Source organism: Gambusia affinis, linkage group LG13, assembly GCF_019740435.1.
Source record: "Gambusia affinis linkage group LG13, SWU_Gaff_1.0, whole genome shotgun sequence".
NCBI classification, from domain to species: Eukaryota; Metazoa; Chordata; class Actinopteri; order Cyprinodontiformes; family Poeciliidae; genus Gambusia; species Gambusia affinis.
Genome location: NC_057880.1, coordinates 20,838,513 through 20,849,319, shown reverse-complemented (window position 1 = coordinate 20,849,319; position 10,807 = coordinate 20,838,513). Strand labels below are relative to the sequence as shown.

Below are 10,807 nucleotides of genomic sequence, written 5' to 3'. Positions count from 1 at the left end.
ACAGATGATGATGATGATGATGATGATGATGATGATGATGATGATGATGAATGCAGCTTAACGCACACAGTGACTCACAGACTTTCTGTAGACAACACTTCTCCTTCTTCCTCTCACTCCCCTGCAACCAGCAGCCAGAACTGGCTCAGCAGCAAGCATCGCTCCCACTCTTTTACATCAGGTTAGATCGCAGCGGTTAGCCTGAATTTTATCATTCATCACATTCAGTCTGAATACTGGTTATTTTTCAGCAACCTACCAGAAGATTAAACCCATGCAACACTCTCCTGGAGGAGAAGGGGTAGAAAAAGCATCCAACTACTGTGTGACTCTGGTGGTCGGGGGCAGTTCGGCAGACAGCTCGGCGATAAGCAGAGCTCTGGAGCCTCCAGTGCTGCCCTCACCTTCATGGCAGCCAGACGTGTTTAAGGACTCTGCTCTGAAAAGCTACTCGAGCCTCCCGCGACCTCGCAACAAATCTGTCTTTAAAAAGTTCTTTGGGAAAAAAGAGCCCTGAGAGTATATACATGCTGGTTTTTACATTTAGTTTCTAACGTGCAGTGCACATTTAAATAAAAACACACTACTACTGACCATATTTATGAGCTAAACACCTGTCCTAGTTATAGCTTTGTTGCGTTCATGATAAATCACTACAGAGCCTTAAAAGTCATTGTAAATAACCTGTTTTACGAGTGTCTTTTTTGATCCTTCACTTTTTAAGTCAGATAAAAACTAACACAACTGCTAGCACACTGCGACGTGTGCACTGTGTACTTACAGTTCAATACAGAAGTGTACATACAGTCATCACTGGCGTGAATGTCATATTAATTCAGAACAATAAAGGATTTCTTTCAATGATTTAAATTAAGATGGAAGGATAATGCAGCTTTCAACTTTAGTAATTTCAGGAAACAAGAGTTGGATTAACAAGCTTAAACGTTTTCCGTATTTTTTGTGTAATCAACAAAAAGTACATTATCAAGTATGGAGGTGGTAGCATCATGCAGTGGGGTTACTGGACTGCCAATGGTACAGCTGCCTACTGGATGGAAAATTTTAGAAAGAATATGTCACCAAATTCATTCATTTCAAGCTCCAAATTACATACATACACCATTAGCAATATACGAATGCCATTATTATGGGGACGAATGGAATTATTTTAGGTCATTAATGGATTTCAGAGTGCAATTTGAGCTGATTGTACCCTTTTTCTGAGCCACTGCATTGTCAAAATTAAACATACACCGTCACTAATATCACCAGGTTGCGGAGAAACCACGGACGTCCTCGAAATCCTGATGTTGTGACTGCCGGCGAAAGGCTGAACGTTGTAAACGCTTCATGCTCACTCTAAAAATGCTCCTAAATAATTATTTTAATAGGTGAAACACCAAATGTACCTTAATATGGCTTGTTATGATCTGTGGAAACCGTCTTTGCACGACTGCGGAAGCTAGCATCCATGTCTATCTTATTCCGCTCTTCTGGGTACAGCCAATCAGCACCAAGGAAAATGAACGGCACTTGTTGATTGGCTGCCTTTTTAACACCAACCAATAGCATGTGAAGGAACTTTGCTCAAAGCTGCATTTTCTTTGTAATATTTCAAATATGGTCTCTGAAAAAAAAACGATAGAGATAGCCATTTTAGTTGAACCATTTAAAAAAGTTAAAATTTGAGTATTAAGTCAATTTTTACAGAAGAGGATTAGGGCCACAGAAAAAAAAAAAAAAGAATTCTGACTTTAAAGTCAGAATTCAGAGATTAATGTCAGAATTCTGACTTTATTCTGAGAATTTTGACTTTAAAATCAGAATTCTGACTTTAATCTCAGAATTCTGACTTTTAAAGTCAGAATTCTTTTTTCTTTTTTTTCGGTGGCCCTAATGCTCTTCCGTACAATTTTTGATCAGGCACGTTTTCTCTAAGATGAATCCAAATAGGTCAAGGAGCCTTGTGTTTCAATACATTTTGGTTTGGAGCTTCCTATGTTTGTTCTTGAACATTATAACTATTTTTTTAAATCAGAATTTGGCAGTTTGGGTCCCATGACGGAGACTAGGACACAGTTGGGTCTTAAAGCCGGACAAATATCCAAAAGCCCCATAAATGTTCAAAAAAGCTTTGAATTCAACCAGATGCATGATTTTGATTCTGTGTGGATCAGAGAAAATCCTCATAAATTAAACTTCTGCATCAACTGGTTGTTTACATGTTAAAGGTTAAAGTTAATATAACCTTCACATTTATGATGCTTGTATGTAAACTTCTGGAACTGTAGTTGTTTTTGATCCTCACTCTTGTATATTTCTTTTCATTTTTTTCCCTGTTGTGCTTTAGGTTATCTGTTCCACTTTATCTTAAACTAAATATTAATACATTAATCTCTCAGTGCCTTCAGTTACGTTGCATTTTAGCTGCTCCTCAATTATGAATTCACAGTTTGATACTGTTTGATCTTGCGTGATTTAACTACTTTTTTCCACCTTTTGAGGCAAAGACTAAATACTTAATAAAACCCAAAACAAGGTTTTGCTTTTGCTGTGATTAAAGATTAATTTTTGACACACTTGTGGTACAAAAATGTCTTTTTTTTTGTCATGTCTGTCTGGACTACTTTGAGAAGAAAAGCCATAAGATGAAACGAGAGATTAAAGGTTGGCAAAGCTAAGAACATCTCCACATCACAAGCCATTTCTTTGCATATTAAAACATGACCCCATTCAGAGTTGTGATTTAAACATAAATAATCGCTGCTTCATTTAAAGCTGAGGAATCAGATACTCTCTGTGGACATGGTTGCATAATGAATTCAACTCACAAAGCCTTTGCAAACTAATGCTGCTTAGCATTGCAAAATATTCAGAGTCTGCTTCGGATTAGTTACAGTAGAGAAGAAAAATGACTAATTTGGGCATCTCAAAAGTTTTGGTGTTTACTTTGGAAAAAATACACTGCAGAAGGAAACTGGTGCAAGCTGTTTACTGGTTTGGTGAGCATTGCTGTTGTTGACATCCAAAGATTCAGAGCGGCTAAAGTGTAGCTACAATTAAAAGCGTGTTAGAACGCTGTAAAAGCTCAAATACCATAAATATTTTACTTTAATTTCAGAACATGTAACCATATTTGTCACTTATATGCAAAGACAGTGAAAAGATTGAACGTAGCGGAGAGGTCAGCTTTGGGGCAGTGAAGCTAAACTGTCAGAGATAGCAGTTTCCGTGTTTTGGTAGTCGGGCTGATTCTGACAGCAGCAGAAATGTTGGAATATTATATGAGGAGGATTAGAAGCATGACATGATTCTCTGTAAGCCTGCAGATCTGAGGGAGGATTTAAGAAGTGCACCTGGAAACACTTTTCACATACTTCTGCGAAAGTAGCTCAATCACAGATGTACTGAAGGCTGCAGAGGGCCTGAATGGTACTGCCTGTCAGTGTGAGGTCCCTCAGTTAAAATGTGCAAAACACACTGCCGGTACTGATCAGTCTTTCCAGTTAATTTTTCTTACATATTGTTCTGCTATTTGGAAAAAAAAAAAAGGAATAATCTAGTGATGAAGAAAATGGAGCCAAAAAACAATAAATGCTACTTTGTTCTGTTCACGCTGTTTTCTATATTACCATGTATTCTGGTGCTTTGAAAAATGGTTTATGTTGGTTTTAATGAAATGAAGTCCTGATGTTGCTTTTTTGGGCTCCTGTTCACGCTTATTTACCTATTTTTTGTAATATACCACTGTGATGGACCCGACCCAACAATGACAAAAAGAGTTCAAATTAGAAAAAAATTCAATTTAATTTTTCCAAAATAGCAAACAAAACATAAAGATTCAATGCAAAAATAAGTCAAAGAATAAATAACAATCTTGGGCCCAATTTAACTGAGGTCAACTGAACTCTAACTGAACACAAACAAAACTGAACAAAAAGAACAAAAGGCTACTTAAATGAGGGTGGAGTAATCTAAAGCTACCACTTGAGGGACATAACAAAATAATTAATAAATACAAAGTTAACTAAAGACTTCTATGAAACAAATAAAGCAAACTAACTTTTACTTAACAGAAACCATAATAAGTGATTATTTAAGTGACAAAATTAATTATGAACAACTTGAAACAAGTCTCCTCCTTCAGTCTTTCAAGACAAATGGTATGCTCCAGGTTTCCTCCTCCAGCTGTTTTGAATCAGCAGCACCTCAAACAAAACACAAGTGTAAGTAAACCATTCAGACAGACATTAACTAAAGTGTGCACCCATTAGGAAATATATGTCTAAATGAAATAACTAACTTAAACATATAAACTGGAATATAATATAAAGAAAAATACTAACACGATGTGGGGGTGGGAGGAGCATCCACCACAACCACTTTGAAAAAACTTAAGAGATTACTTAAAATCATCAGTTTCTCTGATTTTAGTTTTTATAGGTATATGTTTGGGTAAAATGAACATTGCTCTTTTATTCTATGAACTACTGAAAACATGTTTTTGGTATTTGTTTGAAGAAAATGAGAAATGGTCAAAATAACGGAAAAGATGCAGTGCTTTCGGACCTCACATAATGCAAAGAAGACAAGTTCATATTCATTTAGAAACAACAGTACTAATGTTTTAACTCAAGAAGAGTTCAGAAATCAATATTTGGTGGAATAACAGGAGGTTTTCATTGGGGTTCAGAGCAGAAGGCTCTTCATTTTTTCCAGAGCTGAATGTTAAAGGATAAATTGACCAGATTGAGAATGAATATTCAATGTTGAATTAGTGCTTCTTAGTGCTCAAATTGTTATTAGCATGAATCAAACAGGAAGTCACACCTTACGTTTCAGTTTCAAGAACCAACTGGATAAGTAATTAATGACCAAATTAATAAAAAAAATGTCAGTCATTGTTTTTGCTTAAGTTACTGAACCATCAGAGCAGACAGCACGTCTGCATAGCCCAGAATAAGATCAAATTTCGTTATTACTGGTTTCATTGCCACATATATTCACAATGAATTTACGTAATTACATATCAACAGCGTCTATGTGATGCAAGTTGTTCAAAACATCCGTGGAAGCCAGGCTTAGTCGTATGCTACAGACAGCATAAGCAGGGGATGCTGGTGTATTTTTCAATTAAAGTTGTATATCTCTACTTGAAACACAAGGCAAATGTGCAATGGAGTGAGGGGCGTATAATGATCCACATTGACATTCAGGAAATGACTGATAATATTAGTCACTGCCTTCACATATGGCATCTATTCCTTTGGAATGCACTGACTGCCATACTGAAGACATTTCTGTGTTTTTCCTTCTCCGTCATGTTTGGAGCGACAGGCGTATCGTGTAAGGGCCCAAAGGGACGCAGCACCAGCCAATCAATTGATCGCCGTGTCCCAGATCTTTGTGTCCTCTCCACCCCCTGACCTCTATACAATTCGCTGACAGCTCTTACTGCTCCCGTCGCAGCTGCGGGGAGGTTGTAGCCCTCCCCTGCAGACACAGCAAACAGCTCACTATGCTTGCACGTCAGCACACTCTGGAGACTTTTCCTTTAAGTGTGGGGGGTTATGTAGAGCAAAACATGCGCTGGACTCGACAACTGCTCAAAACGACTGCACGACATTTTGCTGCCTTTTCTCCCTGTCCAATCTCTTAAAGACTGACCGCCTGACATGTCCTCCCAAAGGAGGGGTGAAGCTTCTTAGACCTAAGTGACTCACAAGGGTCAGCAGTGTCTTTCAAAGAGATCTGGAGATCAGACGTAGCCATCAGGACAGTGTAACAGGAGAAAGATGTCCTCAGGCCCTCATCCTTCCCTGTTATTGATAGAAAATGGTGCTACTGGCTTTAGAGAGATGCATGACGCTCAACACATAACACATTTTCACACGGACGGAATGTTAGTTGTTCCTTACTTGAGTAACTTTGCTGAAATACAGACTGAAGCAGCATAATTAACTGTATAAAAGAGAATAGATTTATGTTTTATTGAAAATCTCTGAGCTTTCAACTTGCAGGCTTCAAAAAGGTCAGTTCTGTCATTTAGCAGGCTTTGAAACCCAAAGCAGCAGGCCGCAAGCAGCCTTATGGGAGGCCATGAAAGGGACGTAACGGGAAGCGTGAGTTTAAGAACTGTCTTTGCTGGGTAGGAGGTAAAATGGTGGATGGAATGGCCTCATTTCCACAGCCCTGGAATCCCATATCACTGTATCTATTTACCTGTTAACATTTTCACATGTAAAATTGTATTTAATAACTCTGAATGAGGAGTGTCTCACTGTGAGAGGCATTCGGACACTTGGATTTACATGTTTTACTTTTTTTTTTTAACATTAGTTTATAATCTGCAAACTAGATATATACATTGTGGTAAGTATCTACATGTCATGGAGTTCAGATGTGAAGGTGCATTTAAAAAACCCACTATATAACAGAGGTTATATACATTAGAATGGATTTTTTAGGATTCTGTGTTGTTTTTTGGTTAATTTAGTCTGTGTGTCTTGCCCTGATTGATTGATTGATTGATCCCAGCTGTGTCTCGTGTTCCCTGATTTCTTCCCGAGTATTTAACCTCACCTGTGTCCCCTGCTCGCTGTTGGATCCTTGTGTAATGTCAAGTCTTTGTTGTCATTGGTTTGGTGTAACTCCCAGTGTTACCAGTGTCTGTGTTTCCTTGTCTCATCGTTCACCTGTGCTGCCTGGATTCTGTTCATGTTCTTGATCATTATTAAACCATCATTTTTCACTACAAACTGGGTCCAGCCACGTTCCATCCTCACCTCTCAACACAACTCATGACACTTTGCAATTCATGACACTTTAAAAGATATTTTAAAATACTGAAAAATCTATGTGCATATATTAATATAAATGCACAAAAGAATTTTTTTATTTTTTCAAATATCACAAATATTCCCTTGTTTTCCAATAGAGTAGCTGACTGCTGGATTTCCGAGGTGTTGGTATTAGCCATTTTTAGTTTTAGTTTATAGTTAGTTTTGTTTTTTGTAGCCCCATACTAACAGAATGTGTCCAGGATGTGTGTGGTCTGTGTAGATGTTAGCTCTGTTTTTCTTGACCCTAGACCTAATAAGTCCTGGATGGAGTTAAGGTTATATAGGTTAATTCTGAATACATAATCACTCTCATATTATAATTGTTAGAGGTTTTTAAAGAATATTGCACGGTTTCCTGGTATAGACCTGGCAGGAACATGAAGCTATTCCAGAAATTTCACGTTATATACACCCCAAAATAATCCCAACAATTGATCAGCAAACTAATAAATAAATAAAGACCAACAAAAATTGTTTTGTTAGCTGTTTTTTTCCCAACAAGAAGTTAAATTAAGACTCAATCTGTGTCCGCAGTGCTTGGCTGTCATATGCACAGCTGCTCTGAGGGACTGGCAGGAATTGTGAGAATGCAGAAACCAGCTTGACACTCTGACATGACCTTGACTTCCAGAAACTCACCATGCGCAGGCTTCTGCACCGAGTTTATTTGGCATCACAAAAGATAAGTAGTTTATTTGGCCTCCACATCTCCGTGTATGTCCTATGTTCTCCACAGGATAAAGTCAATTTTATGTGCTGCTTTAGGAAGGCTTGGGCAGAATGTTGTGTAACAATATGTCAGATTTTTATCAGCTGTTTGGCCTTTTAGCTGAGGGCTTCCCGGACCATACATCATCCCCTTGCCCCTCCTTCCTGTCTGCAGCTGTCAGTGTGCCTCCTGGGCTGGTACCACAAAGAGCAATAACTGGAGAGAACGCACCACATCTAAGCACCCGCTCCCCCATCTAAACCTCACTCCCCCTCACCCTCCCACCAAACAGCCAAATCCCCTTTGTCCTGAATTGTTGGTAAGCTTCTTGCATTTCTGTACCCTCCATGAGATGGAGGGATAAAGTGTTCAGGGTCCTGCTCAGACATCTGGCCCAGAGATTCAGAGTAAATTCACATATCTGTGTTGTGATATGGCCATTGATGATTAACTTATAGGAATATGAAGTTAACCAATTGACTGCATGACTTTCTCAGTTATCATGCACTACATGAACTAGGACACATTGATATTTTCAAGTTCCTTCACAGTAAGCAGGTTTTTACAGCTGCAGAAAGTAAAAATGTAATGTTTATAAAGAGAAAATAAACATTTTTGTAATTTAGATGTAGTTTAATCACACACAGTTCTTTTTCTGCATAATAAAAACAAGAACTTTATTTCATAACTATAGCAATGCATTTGTACTTTTTTTTTAATTCGCTGTTTCTGTTATTTTTCATGTGATTTTGAAATGTATTTACATCACTAAATATGTGCAAAAGGTTTTTAGTTTTATCAGAGTAGCATAATCTCACATGGAAAGATTTCTGAAACTTTAAATATTCAATTCTAGTTAATTTATTTACCGTTTAGCTAGGGGAATGTCACAATAAGAAATATAAATTTTTACTATACTCACTGATGTTGCAATATTGGGCATCTCAAAATCCTGAAAAATAAAATATATTTTATATAATTTAGTGCAGAATGTACAATTATGTGCTAAATTATTGATTCCCCTAGCTTAAGTAGATCTAGACTTCTTTTCATTTAACTTAGAAGTTTGTTTCAGACCGGAAATGATGATATTTATACGGAAGAGGATTAGGGCCACTGAAAAAAAAAAATATATGGCCCAGAAAAAAAAAAAATCTCAGAATTTTCATGTAAAAAAAAAAATAAATAAATAAAAAAAAAAAAATTCAGCGTCCCAGAAAAAAATAAAAATAAAAAAATTCAACGTCCCAGAAAAAAAAAAAAAAAAAAAAAAATTCAACGTCCCATAAAAAATAAAAAATAAAAAATTCAGCGTCCCAGAAAAAAAAAAAATAATAATAATTCAACGTCCCAGAAAAAAAAAAAGTAAAAAAAAAAATTCAGCGTCTATTTAAGACAAACTAAAAGGAGCAAAAATGTTTTTTTTTTTTTTTTTCTCCCCTCCTGGGGGTCTTTTGTGGGCTCTAGTGTCCCTTATATGACAGTAGGCTGACAGGAAAGGGGGGAAGACATGCGGCAAACGTCGGCCGGGTCCGGGAATAGAACCCGCGACCGCCGCGTTGAGGACTGAAGGCCTCCAAATGTGGGTGGCGCTATCCCCTACGCCACCACAGAACGCCCAAAAATATATATTTTACAAAAAAAATATATTAAAATTAAAAGATCCCTTTAAACCTAAACCTGCCAGGGAAATAAATAATTCTGGACTTCACTAAACGTGCGATTATCATAACTGATCACAATTGATTTCTCCTGGTCGCTCTTCAAAATGTGAAAGACAAGAGAACATCCAATTTAAGCGAGGCAGATGTGTGTTGATCTTCCTAAGTCCGAAAATAGTCACAGGGAAATTTGTAGCTACTTGTCCAAACTTTGTCCAGCTGTTTGGCCTTTTAGCTGAGGGCTTCCTGGACCATACATCATCCCCTTGCACCGCCATTTCTACATTCAGACCAATAATTAATGTTTAAAATGGTGAATATTATGAGAATCACAGCAGGAGGAGGACTCACGTTTGTTTTGGCACCAAATACAGTAAGGAGAATGTTAAGGAAAGCATAAAAACATTTCCAAACCAAACAACTGCACCTTTGAATCACATAACACCCATTATATACGATCTACGTTCCAACTGGATGTTTGAGAAACATGTCATGAAAACATCTTTCCGTGTCCAATTGTCACATGGACATGTCCAGTCTGCTGAACGATACAAGAACTTTAAATCACATCATTTTCAACTTTTCAGCGACAAATAATCCAAGTGTGTTTGACCTAAAGCAAAAAGTGGATCTGTGGAAAAGCACCTCATGTTAAAAGCCAGAGCATAGTAGATGATGTGTGATGCTGTGGGCTTGATTCTCTTCTAACAGCCTCAGAAACCTCATTAGAGTCAATTAGAGTCCAAAATTAGTTTATAGTATAAAATCTGTAATCCACGCTTTGTGTTTCTGGATACAAAACGTGTTTTAATATGTTTTATATTCAGCAACAATTTCTCTTATTCCTCGGCGGCTAAACAGATGGTGTTCAGGTGCTGCGGATGAGCTCGGTGCACCTCAAATGTCACATCCTGGGGATGACGAGTAAATCATATGCACGTACAGTGACAACATAGACTTTATGGATGCTAATTACATCGTAAAGCGTCAGATGCATCCATATGTGCGTACATCCTCCATTTGGTAGAACTGGCAAGGTCTTTGTGTTATGCAACCCATCTGGTGCTCTGCTGCAGGGAGCCGGCGGTTACCATCCACAGAGCCAGCCTCCTGCTCGGCTACTTCAGGCCTTAGATTGTGATGTTGTTCTTCCACGTTAGTTAGAAAATAATACAAATTTAACTTTAGAACTTACTGGTGGCAGCTGATCCAGTTGTGGTCGTGTGAGGCCACAGAGCAGCAGATGCTTGCGCAGCAGCTCGTCTGACGCAGATCACGGCTGGCAGCTCTTTCTGCAGCCAGCCTGACAGGTCACATCAGTTACACACTGCAAAACAAGCCCGAAAAAGCGCCTTCCTTTTTTTTCATCACTTCGAAATGACCTGGAGGTATTTCAATGCTGCAATAAATAAATAAACAAATAAAACAAACATGTTTGCCAGAGGGTGTTGTCTATTTAAAGCTTCAGCACAGCTGTCAGGCTCCGAGCTCTCGCAGAATCGGCGTTCCACACGCAGCAAGTCGATACGATCAACACATTACGGGTCGCAAAGAGGCGACCTTTTCTGCAGGTTTGACAACAAATTCTCCTCTGT

General features: G+C 38.1%; 1 protein-coding gene across 7 annotated transcripts in view; it reads left to right on the top strand.

The window, feature by feature from the left end:
- The window catches only part of LOC122842399, a 42,620-nt gene extending 40,870 nt beyond the window's left edge, over positions 1–1,750 (top strand). For 4 of the 7 annotated variants that reach the window (XM_044136217.1, XM_044136216.1, XM_044136212.1 and 1 more), the window contains 2 exons: positions 5–181; positions 252–1,750. In XM_044136217.1, the coding sequence (XP_043992152.1) occupies positions 5–181; positions 252–517 (443 nt within the window). In that variant the 3' untranslated portion in view covers positions 518–1,750. The remainder of the gene's footprint in view (positions 1–4; positions 182–251) is intronic. The other 3 variants (XM_044136215.1, XM_044136214.1, XM_044136213.1) reach the window with 3 other exon arrangements.
- The last annotated feature ends 9,057 nt before the right edge of the window (positions 1,751–10,807 follow it).